The 26,627-nt window shown below is 27.2% G+C and overlaps 1 protein-coding gene across 1 annotated transcript; it reads left to right on the top strand.

The window, feature by feature from the left end:
* Positions 1-14,043: 14,043 nt before the first annotated feature.
* LOC105133962 (flavonoid 3'-monooxygenase-like) lies at positions 14,044-16,130 on the top strand. The gene is made up of 3 exons (XM_011038143.1): positions 14,044-14,990; positions 15,106-15,749; positions 15,930-16,130. The coding sequence occupies exons 1-2, from the start codon at positions 14,091-14,093 to the stop codon at positions 15,733-15,735; spliced, it is 1,530 nt and encodes a 509-aa protein (XP_011036445.1). The 5' UTR covers positions 14,044-14,090; the 3' UTR covers positions 15,736-15,749; positions 15,930-16,130.
* The last annotated feature ends 10,497 nt before the right edge of the window (positions 16,131-26,627 follow it).

The raw sequence follows: 26,627 nt of genomic DNA, 5'->3' as shown, positions 1-26,627 counted from the left end.
TCTTGATTGAACTCATTTACTTAATGGATACAATCGGTTTATGCAAAATTTCATATGAGTTCAATTTACTTTGATCTTTAAGAAATAGTCCAACCTTCCTGTATTGCTAGTTAAATGCTATTAATAAAAATAGTGATTTATTATTCTTAACAATAAGGTCTAGAGACTTCTTCATTTACCATGTTATTGCTCTAGGCTTAGGCTTACATAGAACTACATTAATTTTAGTAAAAGATGTTTTAGATATGTGTGGTTTCAATTTAATGCTAGATAAAAAAGAATTTGGTTATAGTTTTCTTTGCCATAATTTAGGACGAGGTAATATTTATAATTTTCAGAGACGCATTTTATTTAGTAGTTTTCTAAATGTTAAATATCATTGGATGAATTACTTTTTATTATAATTGGAAGCACATAATACTATGGTAAGGTAACGTTTCATATTTTAATAAATCTTTTATTTATTTGATGGAATAGTTAAGAGATTATTTATGGTTAAACTCTTCACAACATCAATACGTATAACTACTTTAGAGTGAATAGTTATGGGTTCATATTTAGCAACTTCGGAAAACTAGATTTATGTTTTAATTTCTTGTTTCTTTGCCATAATTTAGGACGAGGTAATACTTATAATTTTCAACTTGAGATGCATTTTATTTAGTAGTTTTCTAAATGTTAAATATCATTAGATGAGTTACTTTTTATTATAATTGGAAGCACATAATACTATGGTAAGGTAACGTTTCATATTTTAATAAATCTTTTATTTATTTGATGGAATAGTTAAGAAATTATTTATGGTTAAACTCTTCACAACTTATCAATACGTATAACTACTTTAGGGTGAATAGTTATGGGTTCATATTTAGACATCTTCAGAAAACTAGATTTATGTTTTAATTTCTTGGCACATATATTGATAAAAATTGATTGAAACTTTAGCATGGGCTCATGAACAAATATTTTTGGCTAATATGATTTGATGGAGAGATAAACTAGTAGCTCTTTTCAATGTGTAATATGCAATAAAGATTGGTTTAATTAGCCTATATTTTTATAGGTTATTTTTCCACTTATCGACTTTCTTGATTGTTTTTATGTCGAACAAATTTAGTTAATTCTTTTAAGTGATGTATTTGTGAAAATATCATTTCTTTCTATGAAAAATGTTATCTTATATATTTTCACATTTAGGATCTAACTTATATCAATACTAATAGGAAAAGTTTGATTCAATGGGAGAAAAAGAGGTGAAAAATGGAATAAAAATATCATTTAATTCATTGATCTTGGATTAAAAAAAAAATAGGCAAAGTTCTGTTATGGATGATAAATGAAAAATGCATTGGAAGTTATAATTCTCACCTTTACCGTGAAATAATGTACCAACATGCCTTCATGGATTATTTTTTTTAATTGAAAGATTAAGAACATTTTGGGCTATCTGGACACATACTTCATGCAAATGTTAATGCTTGTTTGTTTCGAGGGAAACAAGATCAAATTGATAAAGATTTCAAAATTTCATTCATTTTCCTAGTCATTTTTATGATCATTGATCACAAAAAAGCCTTATTAACATTCTATATAAATATGTTATTCTATTTATACAATTTAGGTATAACTTCAAAACAAACTTGTCTAAAACTATCAAGATATGCCTTATTTGCAAGATGGAGGATCTATTGATAAGGTTGTCAACCTATTAGGATTTCCTTCATGAATGAATGGAGGAAGAATATTTCAATACTTACTTTGGTTAGCAGAAAGTTTGTTATATATAAATTATTATGTAACACCTTTTGATAAGAGATATGAATAATAATAGGCTTCGAGAAAGTTAGTATTTTCTGAATTTTATGAAGTAGGTAAGTAAATAGCAAATCCATGAGTATTTAACTTGAATGCTTGAAAAAAAAATAGAATATTTGATGGAAGAATGGGAGATCGTTTTAAGTAGCCTATTATAATCAGAAAACCTAATATCTTAAAATTAATTCATCAAGTTATTGATAAAATACATGAATGTTGTAATGGGTATTTTGCCCATGTTACATAACTTCTTAGAGGAAAAGACAAACAACGGGAACAACACATAGGAGAAATAGAGGTTTGGGATCTAAAGGGATTTGACGATTCTTATATTTACAAGACATGCTTACTTGTAAATATAATCATATTAGATCTTACTAAGAAATGCTTGATACTAAAATTAGTAGACGAACAATACCTAAACTCGAATACACTCTATAATCTTTTTAATTGCTCATTCAAAAATTATAATCTTTGGCTTTAGAACTAAAACATTTCTATATATTCAAGAAAAACAAATGGATTAATAGGAAAGGGGTTTAATTAGAATGAATTAATTTTTTTTCTTTTTATGATTGATCAACTCTTAATTGTATATGTTTCTCCTCAACAAATAAATGTTTAGACTAATAAAATCCTATCTAATGAAAAGATTGTCGGAGAGGTTAAAAAAAACCCTATACTTTACATTAGAAATCTAATAATACTAAAAATGATGGACTATTTTATTAAAGAGTTTTTAGGCTATAAACAATGAAATTTATTCTTGTGGAAATTATTGAGAAATCAAAGATGAAAAAGAAAAATCAAAATTTTATAAACAAATAAGGGGTCAAATTTGTTAATTTTTTGATACAAAGATATCAAATTTAACGTCCTGATATTTTTTATTCAATTATTATCTTTCTAATAGTCTTATACGTTAAATTTAGGAGTAATTTCTTTTTATAATATCATAAGGACATCTTCAAGTTCACTCTCCAATAATTTTATCTACAAGTATAATGATATACAATTTATACCTACACATTTGTGCAGTTAGAAGACCTTATAAATTACATGCATAAACTTGTTTATAATATAATCATTAGATAATATCAGGACTTACTCAATAAAAAATGCCAAGGAGCTCAATAACCTCTTCATTATAATTAAGGCCTTAAAAAAAAGTATTTATAAGACTCAAGATCACAAAAATTACTATAAGTATTTACATCATCATAGTTATTACATTTTACGAATATATTAACAAAACAAATGTTAATAACCTTTTTATAAACACACCAATCTATTTCATCTTCAAAATATTTCCATATCAATCATTAATGAACTCTTTTTTTATTAAACACATTACACTATTGGCATCACATATACAGCTAGTCCTTGCCTTATCGATTATTCCATAACTCATCTCAATACGATCTTCACTCACTTCTTTTATGTTCATGGAATTTATTATAATGTTTTCATATCATGTTCCCTTTCCATATCATATTTAATATATATCCCATTTCGTCTCATAAGCATATAAGTTTATGTCATTATTTATACCACATTTCATCCCTCAATTACAACTATATTTTTTTTTTAGCTTTCCCATGCATTTATTCCATTTTAACCATATTGTTTTGTTAGTTCATCTCAACATGTATTATATCATTATTGACATATAAATATCAATTTCAATGTCTATTATATCCATTATGACTTATCTATATAATTTTATAAACTCAATATGCTTCCATTCTGTTTCTAGCTTATACATATATTTTTTCCATTCTCATATACTTTACATCCATTTGGCTCCTTTAAATATAATTTTCATTTTGAATATCGTTTAGACTCATTTATGGTACATTCCAATGTTTCTCTTCAACTTAAATATTTTTTTATGACATATTTTTTACATGTTAATACTATTTTTTTCAACTTAAATACTTCTCATGCCCATTTATGGTGCATTACAATATATTTTTCAGTATAAATATTTTTCATGCCTATTTATGACATATTATTCTATTTTTCCAATTTAAATATGTCTCATGCCCATTTATATCAACATGTATTAACATGTTTCATACAAATAAACTCTTCATTTTAAATGAAAACTCCAATATTTTCTTTTTTTCCCCTTACAAGTTGATCATTATCATATCTTAATAACTTATCTTTCAACTTTCTTAAGTGTATTCTATATTGGATGGAGAATGAATTAATATAGACTGTAGATATTTTGACACATTACAACACTTAATTGCATTCATAATATTACATAACCTCAGCCTTGTTTACATGATCAATTAAGTAAATAGTTTTATAACCTTAGTTTCCTTATACATCAACTAAGTAGTTAATTTCCATAATCTTTTTCATAATCTTTTACACAAAGAACATATACAACTAAGTAGTTAATTTCCATAATCTTTTACACAAAGAACATATGTTCCTCTTTCCATAATTAAAATATTTATTGTCATTTCAACCATAATGTGTATCTTTTTGTTTCAATTACAAATTTCATTTCTTTTTATAATAAGCACATCTCACAACTAAAATAACATATATAGGAATATTGACTAGAATTTAATAAATTTAAAAGGTTAAGGTGTCAGGCATCTACCTGCTTTTTCCATCGACTTAGCTTTTTCTATTGAAATTCCAACTTCTAATGTCTCTTCTAATTTAAAATGTTGAACCATAATTAGTATGTCAAAAATTCCATCACATTAATCAATATGCATGTTAATATAATTTTGACTACACTTTACCTTGCATCATTAGAATTATTATTTTTAACTTGAATATATAAAAATTTCCAAGATTGTCCTTTATTATTTGGCCCACACTTTTTATTTTATATTTTATAACCATAACAATTTCAAATTTTTCCATATTAAGAAAGCATCACCAAATTTCTAATTAATTCATTCCTTGTTAATTCAAGTATTTTATATAATTTCACTTAAACCTTTAGTTACTTATAATTTGCTCATATCAACTAACTCAACCATTTAAGCCAATGTCTTTCCAATTGGTATATAAAATTTTTTATTATTTTAAACTATCTTTTATTTAAAAATTTTTAATTTCATATAAGATATTAAAGCCATTTAAATCATTTAGCATTTTGACCCCTTTCTAAATTTTACCCACTTACATACTAACTATTTGATTAATATGAAACAACATTAACAAATTTCAAGCTTTCTTAATATATACTCCAACATAATATCATAAAAAAATAACAATATATACCCACACATAATTCTCTAACATTAACACATTTCCTTTTATTATATTCTATATCATGCAAACATGCATTCAACAATTTTAAAACTTTTCCATTTACTTAACTATGTATAACATCACAAAAGTATTCAACTTAAAATCTATATCTTTGTCAAACCCGCATTCATATATACAACAAATGTATATTAACACAAAACTATTTTTCTAAAATACAAGTATTCAAGACAATATATTAATAAATATATAATCTCTTATAATTCAAACAATTTTCAAAATCAAGTCAATGGTCAACTTGACAATAACTTTTGATTTTAGTAAAACCTTTACAAACTTCATTATACTCTCTGTCTTACCATATTACATACCATAATTGTCACGACCTGAATCCCGGATCCGTGACCAGCAATTTAGGAGCGGTGTTGAAAGGATTCCATGTCTACGTTAAGCCTTAGAATGGAAATATCAAAGGAATAAGTTATTCAAAAATATACAGCATTTCATAATCTTTAGAAATATTATATTATTCAAAACTGATGAAACCAAAGGATAGTTCAAAACTCTTCATCAGTAATTAAAACAAAAACAATAATTCATAAAACTCATTACATTGTCAAGATCCAAATTTAATTAAAATAGAGTAATAATAGAACGTCTAAGACATCGAATCAAAACTAAAAGGAAAGCCTTGCAAAACAAGTAAGGTATACTGATCAAAACTGAAGAAGTAGGAACACTCAATAAAGTCTAACTACTATCAGAACTAAGAACCTGAAATAATATTAAGAATGAGGGGTGAGTTCAACCAACTCAGTAAGGAAATAATATTTAATATACATTTTAGATATTTTAGATATTAATAGTTTACAAAATGATTTATCTTGATATACATATACATATATATATACATATATATACTAAACATATTATTATAACATAGTGGAATACATGTCCGAGAGCAGATGACACTCGAAGGTGACCAGATGACATTCAAAAGTGACTAGATGATACTCAAAAGTGACCAAATGCCACCCGAAGGTGACCATTGTGGGATAATCAATCACCACAGGTTGATGCCTCTCTCATTAGCTAGATAGACAGAATACTATGTGCACATAAGTTAACTACTCTCCGTTAGCATGTAGTTACTGACAAATCCTATATCAATGCATAATAGATATTTACAGAACCATCAAAGAAACGTATATCATATCAAATAGAATTTAACTTGACAGAATGCGAGTGCAAATTCAAGAATAGATGAGTACTCGAAAAATAAACCAAAATATATAAATATTTAAGAGATTAAATAATCGTACTCATCATATAATCAACATATATATTTATTTATATTATATGCATATTAAAGATTACCCCACTCATCCAGAAGAATATAGATTAAAAGGAATATCAAATGAAAGACCCAAAAAACCTATTAAGGATCGTTAGAGGAACTTACAATAAATATATGAAATATACTCAAAAGCAATTCAAAATAGCACAAATAAGATTTCAATGCATAAAAGAAAACTAGATTTAGTCTCTTAGGTTTAGGGACTAAAATGACAATTATTCAAATCAGGGATCAAAATATAATTTTTTCAAATCTAGACCAAATTATATATATAACTATATTATTATAACATAGTGGAATACATGTCAGAGAGCAGATGAAACTCGAAGGTGACCAGATGACATCCAAAAGTGACTAGATGATACTCAAAAGTGACCAAATACCACCCAAAGGTGACCATTGTGGGATGATCAATCGCCACAGGTTGATGCCTCTCTCATTAGCTAGATAGACAGAATACTATGTGCACATAAGTTAACTACTCTCCGTTAGCATGTAGTTACTGACAAATCCTATATCAATGCATAATAGATATTTACAGAACCATCAAAGAAACGTATATCATATCAAATAGAATTTAACTTGACAGAATGCGAGTGCAAATTCAAGAATAGATGAGTACTCGAAAAATAAACCAAAATATATAAATATTTAAGAGATTAAATAATCGTACTCATCATATAATCAACATATATATTTATTTATATTATATGCATATTAAAGATTACCCCACTCATCCAGAAGAATATAGATTAAAAGGAATATCAAATGAAAGACCCAAAAAACCTATTAAGGATCGTTAGAGGAACTTACAATAAATATATGAAATATACTCAAAAGCAATTCAAAATAGCACAAATAAGATTTCAATGCATAAAAGAAAACTAGATTTAGTCTCTTAGGTTTAGGGACTAAAATGACAATTATCCAAATCAGGGATCAAAATATAATTTTTCCAAATCTGGACCAAATTTAACTATACTGAAATTTCACCCATAAAACATCCTCAATTCTGTCCAGGACAACACAGGGACCAAACTATAATGTTTTAAAAGTTTAGGGACTAAAATGTAAATCCTAAAATTAAGGGACCAAACTAAAAATAATCCAAATCATTTATCAAAATGAGATTCATCATCCTTAACCTCATAATAACACCATCCATAATCTCAAAATATAGTTAGGGGTGAAATTGTAATTTTTCCAAAGTTTAGGGACTAAATTGAAACTTTCATAATTTAAGGACCAAAATAAAATTTAGTCATCTTCTACCTTAAAACCATTTTATCTAGATTTTACAGTAAGATAAAAATTAATTTCTAAACCTATAAAAATCAATTTAAATCAATCAACTCATAAATCCTTATTTTCAACAACATATTAATTAATCACCTAACTTAAACTCTTAATAATCATAAATCAATCTTAACAACATGAACTTCTAATCCATTTAAACTCTAATCTCTTCTTTAATCATTCCAAAAATAAACTATAATCGAAAGTAATACGAAAGAGAACCAATTACTTGTTATTTCCACCTTTCTTGAACCAAAAACTCAAGATAACAAAACTAAACTCTTTAGTTTAAAGAAGAGAGGGTCATGGCAGCTACAAGAATTAGAAGAAAAGAAATAAATTCTCTTGCAATCTTTCTTAAATACCTAGGTTAACTTAGGTTGGGTTTAGGCTAACTTGGATTTAGATTTGAACCAAAAGTTTGGTTCTTATAATAACCACCTAAATTTACAATTATTCATACAATCTCAACAACTTCGCCTCACTTCTATATTATAAAAGTCATGTTCCTAAACAAATTTATAGATACATACACATATACTTAATAAAACCATTTACCCTATAACCTAATTATCATATAATATACATCTAATTAACACATAAATACACAATTCCATTCAATTCTTTCATTTTCCCCATTCTTTATCATGGTTAGCCATAGGGTTAGGAAATTCCCATGGCTTTTCTTTTAATTTATATCCTTATCTTAATATATTTATCCATTATTTCACACAAGTTAACCAATTTATAAGTAATTTTTCATTTCCCAAACTTCTTTCATAAACTTTAGGTGAGAGATTAGGGATTTCTCTTCCCCGCACACTTAAACTTAAATAATTAGAATTAAATTGTATTGGGTACTTTATCAAGAAAATTTAAAACTAATTTACCCTTTCTCTTTGCAAATTTCTCTTATAGTTCTCTTTCTTTCCTCAAATTCCTTGTTTTTCTAACTAACTACCAATGTTCTATCTCCTTGGACCCTTCCAAAACTTGTGCTGAAGTGTTTCCTCCATTAATTAACCTTATAACACTTCAAAAATCCTTATCTTAGAGAAGGTTCGAGTGAAAATGCAAGAAATGAGAGGAAAAAAGCTTAAATTCCTTCTTATATAGTGACAACCTCAATATACAGGGGGAGTTAGAGTTTTTATGTTATTTAGAATTTTGCCTTTAATAATTGTCCACTTGTTGTTCTTAGTATTTTACTTAACTATTAGTACTTTTGCATACTGTTTTATTTACTAAAATTATAAAAAAAATTAAATAATTTATCGTAGACTTTCATTCATATTTATGATAAGATTTTTTCTTAGATTTCCTTCCATTCTAGTTAAAAAAAACTATGTGATTGTATGTAAAACTTATACTGTTGGTCAATGTTATTTGCACATAAAATCATACATTAGTTTATTTAGAATTCCACTCTATCATCATCATTATCCTAAATGTTTTCATCCAATTCACAAATATTTTTCTTTAAATAATTATATTACCTCATTGAAAAACTTATATCATTTATGACCGAGCTATTATTTTGCATACCGTTTTATTTCTCCACTCCATTCAAGATCTGAATAATTTCATCCTAGTTTTAATAATTTCTTTTTCTAATTTATCATTTTAAATTGTATATTTCCTTATATAACTTGGTTCACCAATTATGGGTCGAAGGTTTACATCAAATGAGCTACATCAAGCTGTTAGGTCTAATAGCTCATGTATGGTATTTGAAATGTTTTCCTAGTTATAATGACTATCTTTTAGACAAACCTCGTAAATAATTAGAAAGCTTAGTATGCTGCAATGTGTGATTTAATCCAAATTTTGATTTTATAGTTTTGGAATGAGAAACAATCATCTCATTTACTCAAAATAGAATGCTTTGGGTCTGACATGTCTTTTTAAAGAAATAACATGAAGCTTACAATTATGGCTACATTAAATACCCCCTAATAAAACTGGAATTAGTCTATGGCTGATCTAGTAAAAAAAAATAGAAATTTCTAATTTTACTGTAACAACTCCAAAATTTATGTTCAAAGCAAAAAGCAATGACGTAATAATTAAGTTAAAATTAGTTTTTCAAAAAGCAATGACGTAATAATTAAGTTAAGATTAGTTTTTTTTTTGCAATCAATAAAAAAATCTAACAAAGTTTCCTTTGTATTTATAGGGATCAAGTTGTCGCCTTTTCCACCACAATTCACAATTATCAAATTTTCTATTTGTCTTATCATCTAGGACTTTCTCCTCTCATCTCATCATCATTTTTCAATAAACAAAATCACACATGTTTAAAAAATTCAATATAACACATTTACCTAGATGCAATTCGATGAATTATTCTACAAATTAGAACTAAAGTACAGTACACGATTCAAAGATTAACAAATAAGAACCATTAAAAAATTATAATTGAAATGAGTACATAAAAGAAAAAACTTATAATTAAAAATTATACTACATAACAAAATAATAACTTCATTCATTACAAAATAGTACCTAACAAAATATAAAAAAAAATTTAATTTACTATTCAATCCGATATGGAGATGTACATGAAAATTGATTTAATACAATCTTTCAATTAGACAGATAAAATATAATATCAGTAAAATTATTTCTTTCTTTCTTTCTTCTTATTTTTTTTAAAAAATTACTCTTAAGATCATTAAATTAATTCGTTCATCTAGTATTACATTTCAATTAAATTTCTTAATGATCCTTAATTCTTGAACATTAACCAAAATTATAATTTCTCCTATCGTCTATTGACCTCGACGTTAATTCCACTTATAGGTGACAAATTCTTGTTTATCCATTCAATAGGCACTAATTTCATCAACCTAAAAAATTAGTTCAATGATTCACGCGTTCATCAGGGTACTAATCTCATTAACCAGGAAATTAATTCTGCAATACGTCAATTCATCAAGGCACTAATCTCATTAAACCAATAATTAGTTCAAGAATTTTTCCATTCAATAGGGCATTAATCCCATTAACTAAGGAATTAATTATTCATCACGCCCATTCACTAGGCACTAATTCCATTAAACCAAGAATTAGTTCAAGAATTTGCCCATTCACTAAGGCATTAATCCCATTAACTAAGAAATTAATTATTCATCATGCCCATTCACCAAGACACTAATTCCATTAAACCATGAATTAGTTCAAAGATTTTCCCATTCATCAAGGCATTAATCCTATCAACCAAGGAATTAATTATTAATCATACTCATCTATGCATTAATTCCATTAAATCAGGAAAGAGTTCATTGCACCACATATCTATTTCCCCAAGTAAACAATATAAAAATACTAATTCATTACCCATAATTAATCAAATAATAATACATATTGACCCATAATAAATTCAGGCATTGCATAATTACATTATGACTAAGCTCGAGTCGAAGTTCCTATTGTGGTGTCGGCCTGGCAACCTCTCCTAAATTGACAAATATATAAAATCATTATTTTACTTTCCATATTGACACAATTAATAAATAAAATCCTTCCAGTTATCCTTTAATTTGCCAAAATCAAATTTAGAAATAAAAACATGAAAATTCACTTCTTTCTTTTGTAAATTTCCTTCCTATTCTTCAAATTTTCGCATTGTAACATAATTCATTTCATTATATATATTCTTTAACTTTTTACCAAAATTTAAAATAAAGAAAAAGATTAAAAAAAAATTCATAATCTATTCACTCTTTAACATTAATTTCATCTTTTTCGTATACAATCTCCTTATCATATCAAAATTCTTGAATTTTATTTTTCTTATTATTATTTTGCCAAAAACCCCTTCTTGAAGAACACCCAAAATTTTTCTTTAATTACCGTAATTTCTTAGTTTTTCAATAAGCTTAACATAATTTTACAATCAATTGTAATTTTATCTAAAATTTATCATAAACCCTAATTCTTTATTTCACAAAGTTCAATCAATTTAAAATATAAATTCTTTAAAAAGTCTTATTTAAAAGTGTGAAAGCACCTTAACAAGCAATAGCCAAATCTTTAACACTTTTAAATTAAGAAATTTTCCCTTGCTTGGATTTTTCCCTTCTCTTGGCTGAATGTTCTCTTCTCCTTTGAAAAATCAAATTTGTTCTTTTTTCTTTCTTTCTTCCTACACACACTCACTCCCACGTATATATATATACTTAACTTTTTTTAAAATACCATATATGTCCCTCAATTCTTTCTTCCTTTGAACACACACTTGCATGCATATATTTACTTAACTTTTTTAAAAATTCCTTTTATGCTCCTTTATGGTAACTTTTATGATTTTTGGATAACATTTTTTAAATCCTGATAGTTATTTATATCAAATCTTACCTAAGTTATTTTGAATTTCACTAAGTTCCATGTTGGTACTTTTGATTTTATGCAATTCACTTTTATTAAAATTCTATTCAGATTTCTATATTTATAAATATATATATATATATATATATTATTTTTATTTTTACTCTAAACCCCATCCAAAACATTTTATTTTAGATTCTTGAATTTTATCATCATTCTTATAAGTTAATTTATCACTTTCTTCTATTTTTTTCCTTTATAATATTGACTTTTATTATTATCAGTGATATTGCCTAGAGGTTTGTATTTACCTTGTAAAAACAATTTCTTGCTTTCTTTTTTTTATGGAATTAATCATTTCCTTTCCTTTTATTTTTATTTTACAAAGAAGAATATTATGTATATAGTCAAGTAAGTAAGTATGTCATGGTTGTGAGAGTTTGGGATCTAAAAGATTGAATGGAAGAAGATATAAACAAGTAAATCCCTTGAATTTCTAGTAGCTTGGAATTCATCATTTAAGGGGAAGTAGACTAGTTAATTTTCAATTCTTGCCTATTGAGATTTAGGGGTAATATAGGTTAATATTTAAGGATAGATATTACCTCATTTTATTTATTTTTAAATGTAATAAGATGATTCAAGTTTTTTTTATTTTTACTTTTATTTACAATATAGACATAGACGTGGTGTTCAGTTGCATCTTTGGCTAACTAATAATATTATTTTAATTAATAAAAGGTCAAATTAAAATTGTTGTTAAAGTTTTTTTTTAAAATTTTTAACTTAGCAAAACAAGAATGAAATCACGACGACATAAGGTTTTGGAGTTCCCATGTTCTCCTGAGTTATATAAAAAGAGCTTTTTTATTAAAAAAAATTTAATATAAAAAGAGCTTTTTTATTAAAAAAAAAAAATTGTCTCTAATCCACTCTATTTTCTATTTTTATTTACAATATAAATGTAGTGATCGGTTGTATCTTTGATTAACTAATATTTTTTTTTAAATTCATAAAAAATCAAATTAAAATTGGTGTTAAAGGTTTTTTCTAAATTTTTTGACTTAACAAAACAAGAAAGAAATCACACGACATTAGGTTTTGGAAACTACCCATGTTTCCTCAATTAAACCAAAAGATCATTTTTATTATTAAAAAAACAAAAAGAAATTTGGCTCTAATCCAATCTATTTTCTTTTCTAAGTGGGTTGACCTATAATTTTTTGATGAAAAATACTTTTTTTATCACATATAAAATAGAAAACTTAAAATCAAATTATAAGAGATAAAAACAAGGAAATAAAATGATTAAAGAAACAAGTTGTACTAATGTAACCTCATCTCTAGTAAACCATTTGCTCCGGCTAATGGGAAGACCACAAACCAAGGTAGGAGATAAATTGTACCACAAATTATACCCTTTTTGGTTGTTCTCTTACAAAAGGATTGCTCTTAAGTCATTTATGGAGAGTGCCCAGCCCACGCATGCCGCCATGAAAACCCACACATGACCTGTAAAATAATGAATTATAGATTGAAATGGATAATGAAAATATAAGGATCAAAATGAAAAAATGAAAAATTAGGAACCAAATGGGTGAATGTATAAAACATGGTCACATAAGGATCGAATTGGAATTAACAAAAGAAAAAAGATTACGTGAGACGATGCGTATAATGTCCCTCAAGCTTCAGTAACCTACAGAATACAGGGCATCAGGGAACTAACCTTCAGTAACCTACAAAGAAAAAGATTGATCACACAGACCCACCAACAGAACCATATTTCTTCCCCATCACAGTAATCAGCCTATAACTTTAAAAAATAAAAGAAAAAAAGTTAGTTGAATTTAGCTGACGGGTGAATGAGAGCAAGAGAGACAATTGACAGTTAGTTGTGTTAACATTTGTATTTCTTACCAATAATTCAAATCATTAATTTCCCAGCGCGCATATGCCAACAATACAGAAGGTGTGTCCTATAAACAGACTCATCACCTCTTCTGCTTGGATCACAGCTTCCACACAAATCACCCTTACCACTGTCAAAATGGAGCTCTCTACTTTTGCTGCCCTTTTGCTTGCTACCGTTGCCGTGATCACCCTCTTCCGCCACCTTACCCGTCCCAAACTCAACCTGCCACCAGGCCCCAAACCGTGGCCTATAATTGGAAACTTGAACCTCCTTGCAGGGCCACTCCCACATAGAAACATGCACGCCCTTGTCCAGAAGTACGGGCCAATTATGCAGCTCAAGTTTGGTTCATTTCCAGTTGTCGTGGGCTCTTCTGTAGAAATGGCCGAAGCAGTTCTCAAAACCAATGATGTCAAACTGGCTGATCGTCCCAAAATTGCTGCAGGAAAATACACCACGTATAACTACTCCAACATTACGTGGTCACAATACGGACCGTATTGGCGACAAGCACGTAAGATTTGCCTCATGGAAATTTTTAGTCCCAAACGTCTAGACCAATTTGAGACTGTCCGCGTGCAGGAGTTGCATGCTCTCCTAAGAAAGCTATTCGTGTCAGCTGGCAAGCCCATCAATGCAAGAGATAATTTTTCAGATCTGAGTCTTAGTGTGATTAGTCGCCTGGTGTTGGGAAAGAACTACACAGTTAAAACCGGGAACCAAAAGGAGTACATGTCGCCAAAGGAGTTCAAGGAAATGATTGATGAGCTTTTCTTGCTTAATGGGGTGTTAGATATCGGAGACTCAATTCCGTGGCTCGCCTTCTTGGATTTGCAGGGCTATATTAAGAGAATGAAGGCCGTTGGCCGGTTGTTTGATGGGTTTCTTGAGCATACATTGAATGAGCATCAGCAGAGGAGAAAAGGAGTCAAGGACTATGTGCCTCAGGACATGATGGATATCCTATTGCAGCTTTCTGATGATCCTAATCTTGAAGTCCAGCTCGACAGGACTGCAGTCAAGGCATTTACAATGGTATGTTCTATTCATTTCAATCAACATGTGAACAGTTCCGAATTGATTACACACGCTCGAATTAGTATAAATGCTATGAATTCGTGAATATTTTTTTCCACTTCCTTTTCGGCAGGATTTGATCGCAGGTGGGACTGAGAGTTCTGCGGTGACAACAGAATGGGCCATGGCCGAGCTCTTGAAAAAGCCAGAGTATTTCAAGAGGGCGAACGAAGAGCTAGATCGAGTGATTGGAAGAGATAGGTGGGTTGAAGAGAAAGACATTGTTAACTTACCATTTATCAACGCAATTTGCAAGGAGACCATGCGTTTGCATCCCGTGTCACCCTTCCTAGTGCCGAGACTTGCTCGGGAAGACATCCAACTTGGTGGCTATGACATTCCCAAAGGCACCCGAGTGATGGTAAATGTATGGACCATTGGAAGGGATGCAAGCATATGGGAGAAGCCACACGAATTTTGCCCAGAGAGGTTCATTGGCAAGCCGATTGATGTCAAGGGTCACAATTTCGAGCTGTTGCCATTTGGAGCTGGGAGGAGGATGTGTGTTGGGTACAGTCTAGGACTCAAGGTGATTCAAGCAAGTGTGGCAAATCTTCTGCACGGGTTTAAATGGAAGTTGCCTGGTGATATGACAACGGAGGAGTTGAACATGCAGGAGATTTTTGGCCTTTCCACTCCCAAGCAAATCGCTCTGGTTGCAGAGCTTGAACCCCGACTTCCAGCTCACATGTACTCTGTGTGATGATAATCCTACGGACGGCATTTGGAGGAAGAATGTTTTTGATATTGTGTTTGTTGGGTGTTTTATTAATTAATTAGTGGTTTTCTATTAAAAAAAATGATGTATTTTTTATATATCTTTCAATGCTTTTAGCATTGAAGATAAAAATATATATAAAAAAGGCATCTATCTTAAAAACATTTTGAAAAAAAGAACCCACAAATGCATTGTTAAAACCACAATAAAGTAATATATATGGAGCTATGTGATGCTTGTATTGTGACGAAGGGACTGTGTTCACAACTTCGTTGGAAATTGTACTTTTGGTAAAAGGTGATGTTCTTATATATAGTTCAGATAAATGTATGTTACTCTTTATAATAACTGAATAAAGATTAGGCATGGTCTTTTGTTATGTTATGGGATGTTTGAAATGGAGAAAAATTAATTTTGAGTGATAATATGAAATATGGGTACAATTGAACTAAAACATCCATTTATATGTATATTTTATGAAAGGAAAGTTAACACCACTTAACAAAAAAACTTTAAATACAAAATGAAAATTGCTCAAGTCTTATCTAACAGATATATAATAATAATAATAAATACTTTTTAAATATTTTAAAAGATTTCATTTATAATTCTTTTCAAAACCTCATTTTACCTTAAGCCGGCTTTGAATGGTGTTTTGGATAATCTTTTTAGCAATAGCATGTCTCTCTTGGTGTTTTGGGTACAAACTTCACCCTATTTTTTGACCAAACATAAATTTTATAGTGGTTGGATATATTTTGATAATATATTTTGTATTCTGATCACAGTGTCAAGTAATCAATGCATGTGAAGCGACGAATTGTTTTGAAATTAGAAAAATGATTTTTTTTTTTTTAATGTACAATAGAGAAATTATGCTTCATGTTCAAGTCTCTCTTAGCCATAATAATAATAATAATAATAATTGAAGATAGATGGGGCCATCCAAGCTCCACATGGTGAAAATATCATCACATATCATTCTACCACTGTTGGAATCGCCTAAAATTGTACGCCTATAAACAAACTTTATAATTATCTTATTTCTTTTTATATTTAAAAAAAATTAATTTTTTTTATTTTTTTAAAACTAATATTTTTTACCATTTTTATTTTGATATGCTAATATCAAAAATAATTTTTTAAAAAATAAAAAATATATATATTAATATATTTCCAAATAAAAAATAGTTATTTTTATAATTACACTTGCAAACAGTACAGCACCAAGTGTTTTAGCATGTAAGACTCAAAATTTAGTTGCTAGTCGACTAATTAATTGACATGTCGTTTGGATCATTATTCATGTGTTAGGCTACGGAATTACAAACTTTTCAGTGTAAAACAATGATCCGAAAATAAATTAATAAAAAATATTGTAAGCTCAAGTAAATTGTTTTTTTTTTTTGTGATGATAATCCTGCACAATATTCTCGAGCTTTTATATAGTAAAATCTTAAACTAATTCAATGATTAAATAAATAATTATATTTGTTAAAATAAAATTATACATGAAAAAAAATAAAACTCTAATTATTAAAATTAACTAGATGAATCAAATCTTTTTTATACGTGAATTAAATTAACTAAGATTTAATTATTATTATTTTTTATGGTACTTCCTTAAAATCTACCTTGCCTATAATATTATAAATAAGTCCATTAAATATATTATTGAGTGTTTTTATTTTTTATCTTATAATTAATTTAATATGAACTTACAATGAATATTTTGATATAGTTTTGATGTACCAAATTGTCTGTCTATATTTATATTTTCAAAAAAAAGCCCACCATTTATAAAAAAAATAAAAGGAAACCAGCCCATAGGTCTCTTTTAGATCAATGTGTCTGGGTTTTGTTAAGAGAGATCCTTTGGGTTTTTTAATTAGCCATTTCGGTTTTTCTCTTTTTTTGTTTTGTTTTGGGCTTTGTTGTTGAGGTCCTTTAGGTTTTTTTATTAGTCAATTGAGTTTTTCGCTCCTTTTCTCTCCTTTAACTTTTTATTTTATTTTATTTTTTAATATAAAATTTTTATTTTTTTTAGATTTTTTAGCCTCCTTTTCTTTATTTTTTACATTTTTCTCTTCAATTACATTCTTTAATATAGGCTTTTTTATGTAATAGTATCCTCTAGTTTTGGATTAATGTCTTTTATCTTTTTTCTTGGCTTTCCAATTTTATCCTTTAATAAAGTATTTTTATTTCCTTTGAAAGATTTTACCCCTTTTGTTATCTGCCTTTTTTTATGTTTCAATTCCATTTTTTATATGAGATTTTTATTAAATTTTATATTTAAATATTAGGTTGATGATAAATCTATTTTCATATTTTTATTATATAATAAAATTAAAAATATAATTCAATCTAATTTAATCACTAACTTGACAAGTTGGTTAACTTGACTTGTTTTTTATTTTCTTTAATATCTTTTCTTTGAATCAACCCAACAAATAAGGTCATGTCAAGATATGTTACATAATGTAACTTAAAACCATGGCTAAATAAAGAGTTCGGTCTAGAATTTTTAAATGTGAATTATTACACTAATATTAAAAAAAATTCAAAAATATTCCTACAATTTAAATATTATTTTTTATATCCAACCAACAAGAAATCATTTAATTCATGGACCACATAAATACCAGTTATTTATCTTGATTTATTCCACTCAGAGTAATAATACTTGATTTTTCAGCGCATCAATCAAGCAAGAGCAATGATATCATACTTCCTGTTTAAAAAAAAAAACTACTTTTAATTTAATGCAATGTATTTATCCTTGCTCAACGTAGTAAAAAAATATATTTTATATATATATCGATTTAGTAAATATATATATGCTTTGTCCTCGTGTAATGGTAAAAAATTTAAGATCTGCATACCAAATCTTGAATTCGAGTTAAAGTATACATCACTTGTAAAATTCTGAATCAGCTGAGGTTTTACTTACTTATTTGATTTCATAAAATACTTTTCAAAAAATAAAGTTTTCTTGAATAATATATATATGCTTCTTGTATTATTTTAGAAAGCACGTGCATTTATTTTTTGTTACATAATCTCAATTTCTTTTAATTTTGTAGTAAGCACTAGTAATGCATGCAAATTATTTTTTGACATTGCATAAAATAAAATGATCCGACCCGGTAATGTATCGCGCGACGACTACCTCGTGTACTACCAAATCAGAAGCCTAAATGCATATTGGAATGCATGCATGACAAAAAGAAGAAAAGAAAAGGGGAAAACACTCAATTTGCTTGCTTAAGCTCTATGTTTAATGTCTTGGTCACAAATTCTACCAAGGTTTCTCTATATACAATTATTTTTCTACCAAGGTTTCTCTATATACAATTATCTGAACACACAACACAAACATCCCTTTTCAAATTGAAATTCTTTTAAATTTGAGATTTATATACAATTATCCGAACACACAACACAAACACAACTACATTATCTGGGTTTTGAAACTATATAATTACGTTAAAAAATCATCAAATTCAACAATGTAAATTGTTACAAGAACAGCTATTTCAGCTATGGAGTTGCTTCGAAACGCATTCAAAGAGCAACATTTTTTAAAACTTTGAAATTTGTTTTTTTAATTATTTTTTTATATTTTTGAATCATTTTAATATATTAATATTAAAAAAATAATATTTTTTAAAAAATATTACTTCAATATATTTTAAAATAAAAATCACTATAAAAAAACAATTAATTAGAGTGCCCGTAAAAACTCTAATCGAGTAACGTATCACCACCCTATGACTCGTGTCACTGCCAATTTGACGTAACCACCGCAAGAAATGGACAATCCTTCTCCACCAGCGATTACGTATACCGCTGCTGGTCTTGCCACCGCAGTGCTGATCCTCCTTAATTTGCTGCCGCCTTCTCCGCCGTAAACTAAAACTTCCACCAGGCCCAAAACTATGGCCTATGATCGGAAACTTTAACCTAATTGGTTCACTTCCCCGCCGTTCCTTTCACGAACTTGCTAAAGAATATGAGCCCATTGTGCTAGTTAAATATGGGTCAATCGCTATGGTTATAGGCTCTTCCGGTGAAGTGGCTGAAGCCATCCTCAAAAACCCATGACATTAGCCCAAATCACTACAGATAAATACACTGCCTATAATTACGTAATTTTGCGACGTGGAAATGTTTTTGTCCAAAATGCCTTGATTTTTACGAGCATGGGCGTGGAGACGACCTCTATAAACAATAACAAAACTACTAAAAAAAATTAGGTTTATTATGGTGATTTATTATTTATATGATTACAGGGAAAATTAGGGATCTCACCTTCATTTGCATCCTTATTATCTTCAATTTTATTTTTAAATATTTTTTTATTTGATTTTTTTAGCCTAATTTCATGAGATAATATTTTTAATAACCAATCTTAAAGATTTTAGAATTTTTATTTTGATTTAAAATTTTATTTTTTATTTTCCGATCCCTCATTTAGATAAAGAAGAGAAAACTCATCTAAAAATAACTAAATTAACATTTAACCAAAATCTAGCCATAAAAATGAGGATTTTTGTTTTAAAGAGTTTTCCTTCTTGAGTGGAGTTTGAAGATGATTTTTCTCTTTAATTAGGACTGTAAAAGGATATCAAATTTAGTTTTGATGTTTTTAATCAAGTTGATTTGTATTTTGTAAAGTGATTTTGGCATGTTTTGGGTTTATTTAGGTGGTAGGATTTTATTTTTTTTAGGAAAAAAGGTTTAAAAAAATTGATTTTTAGGGCAACCCTCCCCCATCTTGATTTTCTGGTTAAAATAGTGGTGACCGGATTTTAAATAACACCGTAGCAAGTGAATATATTTATTTAAATATTAAATTAATTAATAATATATTTTAAAAATAATTTTATTAAATAAAATTTAATTATTATTTTATTTTCAGTTCAAGTATAACAATTATTTTATAATATTAACAATTTTTTTACAACCAATCATTTTTTAAATTGATTTTATTCAGCATAGCTTATATTTTTATAATTATATAATTAAATAAAAATTATTTTAAAAAAAATACTATTATTAAATTTGATCAGATCTATGATATGAGTCATAGATTTAGTAAATTTGTTCAAATCAATAAAAATTATCATCATCTTAATATTTAAAAAAATAATTATCCCATATATTAAATTTTAAGTTTATAATAAAGATTTTACTTGCACGTTTTTCTTACATGTTAGATTTTATTTTTTGTCCAATTCACGATGAAGGATGAGCCAATTACATAGTTAACCCACTACACTAAAAGAACTTGTGTTTTTTATAGTGTTCTAAAGTTCATATTAATAATAAAATCATTTTAATATATTTTTTAATTATTTTACAACAAATTAAAGTTATAGCTCAATCGTTTATCACTTTTTTTTGTAAAATTGCAGGTTCAAGTATTGGAGGGTGTAACAATTTTCTAAAAAGTGATAAGTGATTATTGTGTTTTACTTTTTAAAAAAAAAAATAAAGTAAAATCATTTTAATATATTTTTTAATTATTTTACAACAAATTAAAGTTATAGCTCAATTGTTTATCACTTTTTTTGTAAAATTGCAGGTTCAAGTATTGGAGGGTGTAACAATTTTCTAAAAAGTGATAAGTGATTATTGTGTTTTACTTTTTTTTTAAAAAAAAAATAGCAAACAACTTATCATCTGTCTCTGTCTCTGCAGGTCCCCCAAGCCTGCATCTATGGGCCAAGTGTTGGCCTTCTGACCTAGCTTTTACTGGTATTTTTTCTTTTTTGTACACTTTAAATTTCTTTTTATTAAATTTACTTACTTTTAAATTTTCACATGGTTATTAAATAAAATTAAAAATATTTATTTGAATTTGAATAGTTTTTTTAATTAACATGTATTTAATTTGAAAATAATAATAAATTATTTAGGAAAATACAATTAAAACTAGTTGTTTATTATTAAAATATTTAAATAAATTTGAAATATGATTTTATCATATTTATAATTTTTTAACATTCAATTACACATAATATAAAAATATAATTTCAATATTTTTTATTAACTTGCATTATAATTTTGTAGGGTTCAATTATACACAATATAAAAATATTATTTTAATATTTTTTATTAACTTTTAAAAGTGATGCAGTTGTACCATATATTAGTAATGTGATTGTGATTATTTTTAAAATAATTTTTCATGATAAAATTATTTTTAAAATAATATTTCATGATAAAATATATAATAATATTTTTTTATTTTAAAAAATTTATTTTTAACATGAGTACATCAAAATAATTTGAAAACACTAAAAATATATTAATTTAAAATTAATAAAAAAATTTAATTTTTTTCAAAAATACTTTTGAAATGACTTAATTTTTTTCAAAAACACTTTTGAAATGATTAAGTAAACAAGATTACATCATTTCTATCTTAAACATTAATCAACACAATTTAAAATTAAATAACAAATTATCATGTATTTTTAAAGGTCTTGGTAATGATTAAAATCCCATTTATTTTTGTGATTGAAAAATATTTTTATAAAAATATATAATTTTTTATTTAAATCATTTTTTTAAGATTTTTAAATTAATATAAAAAATATTACCTCAATTTAATTTTAAAAATATTTTAAAAATAATAATTACAGCGTAGCACTAAACTTATAATGTTTGTGAAGTTAATAGAGAAATCATTTTGAGGATTAATAAAATAAGTTTAATTTTGAGGGGTATGATTTTAAGTTAATTTCAAATCATCATAACTTGCAGCAGAAGAAATTTAAGGGTTCATAGATTCTTAAAATGAGAGAGAAGTTTCCAGCTACGCTCTTGAATCGGAAAATGAAAAGGGTACTGTGTGTGCATACACTTCATGAGTTTCTGAGAATTTTAGAGGAGCTGTTCGTGCTGGACACAGGGGGAATTTTAAGGGAATGAAGGCTGTGGCCAAGTAGGCTGATAGGTTGACAGAGCACGTGGCTACGGTCCATGGAACACCCCTTCGACGGCTTTTTGCAGATCATAGTCTTGACTCTCGAGGTCGAACTGGATTCAATTCTTGAATTTAATTGAATCAGTTTGACTATTTTCCCCTTAACAACCACGTCCTTGTTTTTTCTTGTGGATGTATAAATGGACTTTCGGTTCCCAGCTAAGTACGTCATGATGGGCTGCGAAAATGAAAGCGTTTCAAAATGTTTTAATCATACAAAATAAAAATATTAAATTTAAATTTTTTTATTAATTTTAAATTAATATATTTTTAGTGTTTATATCAAAAATAATTTATATTAAAACCGACATTAATAAATGAATAGATTTATAATGAAAACATTGTATTAAAACCTCGTTATCTTTTATTTTTATACTATAATGTAACAAAACTTGGGGTGGTAATTAAAAATGATTACTTTGTTAAGAAAGAAAATTAAAAAATAAAAATGAGCTCCAACAACCATAGACTACTAAAGTACTCGCTGTCATGGATCCCAGTGGCATCCTCATTTTCAGAAAAGATGCTCTCCACTAGTGATTATTCAACCATTGACCAGGTTGACTGAAGTTAAGTTAACAATCTTTTCTGATAGATGTAAAATCTGTCTAGCTCGACGGGTTACCTGGGATCCAGGTGATATGGAATCTTGGACAAGCTTTAAATAATCAAAATTCAGGTTTCTAATTAACTCTTTAAATCCAAGTGCCTTGTTCAGTTGACCGGAAACTTGAGTGGTGAGTATAACTTGAGTGATATTCTATTTTTATTTTTTTAATAAATTTAAAAAATATAAAATTAATTTATAAATATTTAATCTTGAATATTTTTTAATAGTTTATATTCTCATAAAATGTTTTTAATTTTTTTTTATGTGGGATATATATATATATTAAAATTTTAAATATTTTTCTTTTAATTTTTAATGAATTAATCTGGATCAACAACCAGATGGAGTTTTCTTAATTATACTTTTTATTATTCAAACGTGGAAGGGGTCAATGGTGAACTCTGCTCACCTCTTTCCCTGAAGTAACCAAGAAAATCATGTGCAAAATTCTCAAAATAAAGTACATCAAAAACCCCATGCTGTTTTCTTTTGTTTAATCATTACTCGTGCTTGGCTTGCTACTCGGAAAACATCTCCTGTACTTTTCGATTTTCCCTCTCCACCAGAAGCAATGACTTGGTTTTCTTTGTTATTCTGACGAGCTATCATTGACTACAGGAGCCTCACTATGCAGATGCCCAGAAAATATGACGAAGATGCTATCCCTCGATGACTTCCCCCATAAAAAAACGTAAAACTCCTGATAATTAAGTATTGCAGCTAACAAGAATGTTATGAAATCTTGCAGAATGTAAGCTTAATCTAGTTGGATTAAATTTTATGTTTATTTTCGTCAAAAGATTTATTCGTCTTAGTATGAGTTTCTTCTTGAGTTTAAGCATATCAATCTAATTTGTAAACATATTTTACTAACATTAATTCTTGTTGATCTGCATCAAAATCTTATTTTCGATGCTTAAAAGAATAACCATAAAAAACAAAAACCTCACACAAAATATGTAAAACTTTTTTTAAAAAATATTCTGAACTATTATCTATAAAGATCATAGTGAAAGATTTTAAACTGTAATTACAATTTCAAACCCCAACTGGGACAGTCCTAGATGTTACTTATGGAAAGAAAAGACCGAGAAGGTTCGGTGTAGCCAGCATCTACTTGTAAAAGTACTAATGTTGACTGTTCGTTGAATTGATAATCCATAGATTTGGCAATTTAATATAAATTTTATGGATATGCCATTAGTCATGACCACAGGATTAAAAAATAAATAAATGTCATGGCCACTACATTTCATGGAAATTACAAGGAGCATGGGGCATTGTACCCTTAATAATCATTATCATGAGTTGGTTCAAATTCGAGTATGACGACTCGAACGTCTATTCCACTAAATTGAATTTTCTAATATATAATTGAAATTCAATACTTTTCTATGAAATGGCTTGAATAGCTTGTTGAACTCAAATAAGCCAAATTAAGAGTGCATTTGTCAAGATTCATAAGAAGAAATTAATTTTGAGTAAAACTGCTTTTATAGAAGTATTGTAACTTACCCTTCGAATTTTGAGTTAAACAATTTTTCTTTTGGGTAAGTTTATTTTCCATTCAAATCTAAAGTAATTTCTTGATTTAATTGAAATTACTTCTAATCATACTTAGGAGATTTTTTCCCATAATTTCAAAAAAAAAAGAGTAATTTTTTCTCATCTCTTTCTCTTATTCTCCAAACCACTAAAAACACATTTAAAAAAAAAAAAAAAACAGGAGATCGCGGCCTAGCAGTCCTCATTCTCCAAACCACTAAAAACACATTTAAATAAAAAAAAAAAAAACAGGAGATCACGGCCTAGCAGTCTTGGTATGGAATTTTTTATCTCTACATCCAAATTCGACTCTTTATACGCATACCTGTTACCTCTATGGTATTTTACCTATCTGCTAAATTTACAGGATGTTCAGTAGATTTAATGAGTTTACAGGATGTTCAGTAGATTCAATGATTAATTGTGATATGTATAAACTAGGTCAAACACTCTCAATTATTAAAAAAAAAACACTTCTTAATTTTATCTAATCTTATTATTATCCTCTCTCATTTTCTCATTTCACCTAATAACTCTCGATATTCATGCATGATCCAAGCTTTTAAGAAAAATATTAAATTGAGTTTATTTTAACTAATAGTTTTTGGTTCTTGATTTGATTTTTGTATTTATTTTAAATATATTTTTTTATAGTAAAATAAGAAATTATGTTTATTAAATACATTATTTTTATAAAGAAAATAAAAATCTTTTTTGAATTACATTGAAAATAACAAAAGAAGTGAACATAAAAATCAGTTGAGTCAAATAAAATTATTATTTTTTTATAGTGAAGAATTTTGAAAATAAATTTTCAACGTATTCCATTTTTTAGAGAATAGAGAAATAAGAAAAAAAATGTACATCTTTAGGAAAATGATTTTCATTTTTAATTAGTGAATACATATTCACATATTCTAGTTCTTTAAAAACGTTTTTAGAAACACGTGAAAATTCTGGTAAAGTAAATACAACCGGAAATTTAGTTTTTTCGTACCCTTTCAACAAATAAGTTATCCTAAATATATTTTTTTATTTAAAATTTTTGATAAAATAATATTATTTAAAAAAATAGATAAAATAGCACATCTTTTATTTTTATAAATATGACATTTAATAAATATTATTATTTTTAAATACTATAAAATTAACTTTTCAGTTAAGCAACATTTAAATATGTTGCGCTTTAAAAACACAATAAGTTAACATATCATGTTTTTAAAACATAATATATTATAAAATTTAAATATTTTTTAAATTAATAGGATAATTCATAACCAAAATATTTAATTAATATTATTCAGAAATATAACATGATTAAATGTTATAGTTCTAACATAATATTAATTAAATTTCATAAAACAAAGATTTTAATTTAATATGTTATTTTATTAAAAAAATTATTTTTATGTTAATTCAATATATATATATATTAATTTAATATGTTATTTTATTAAAAAAAATATTTTTATGCTAATTCAATATATGTTTTTTAATATACTAATTGCACAATTTTCGCCTAATCAACGACTGAACTGAGCATGAAAGACCACAAATATTATTCGTCGAAATGCCTCTTTAACAAAGCTCGTGGGGGCCATGGTTGTTGAGAATAGGCGCCCCAGCTTCGCGACATTTCGCTTACCAACTCCTAGCTTGTCTTACTGGGCTCTAAGGGACAGCAACAGTGCCAACAGTATTAGTCTCTACGATAAATACCTGCAT

Source organism: Populus euphratica, unplaced genomic scaffold (assembly GCF_000495115.2).
Source record: "Populus euphratica unplaced genomic scaffold, PopEup_1.0 scaffold38.1, whole genome shotgun sequence".
In the NCBI taxonomy this organism is placed as follows: Eukaryota; Viridiplantae; Streptophyta; class Magnoliopsida; order Malpighiales; family Salicaceae; genus Populus; species Populus euphratica.
The sequence above is the reverse complement of the archived record's forward strand: the minus strand, read 5'-3'. Positions and strand labels throughout refer to the sequence as shown.

Excerpts from the sequence above, each read along its gene's own strand:
- LOC105133962 (XM_011038143.1), top strand. The coding sequence starts at position 14,091 with ATGGAGCTCTCTACTTTTGCTGCCCTTTTGCTTGCTACCGTTGCCGTG. Across the intron at positions 14,991-15,105 it reads CAGTCAAGGCATTTACAATG|GATTTGATCGCAGGTGGGAC; the intron begins GTATGTTCTATT and ends CCTTTTCGGCAG.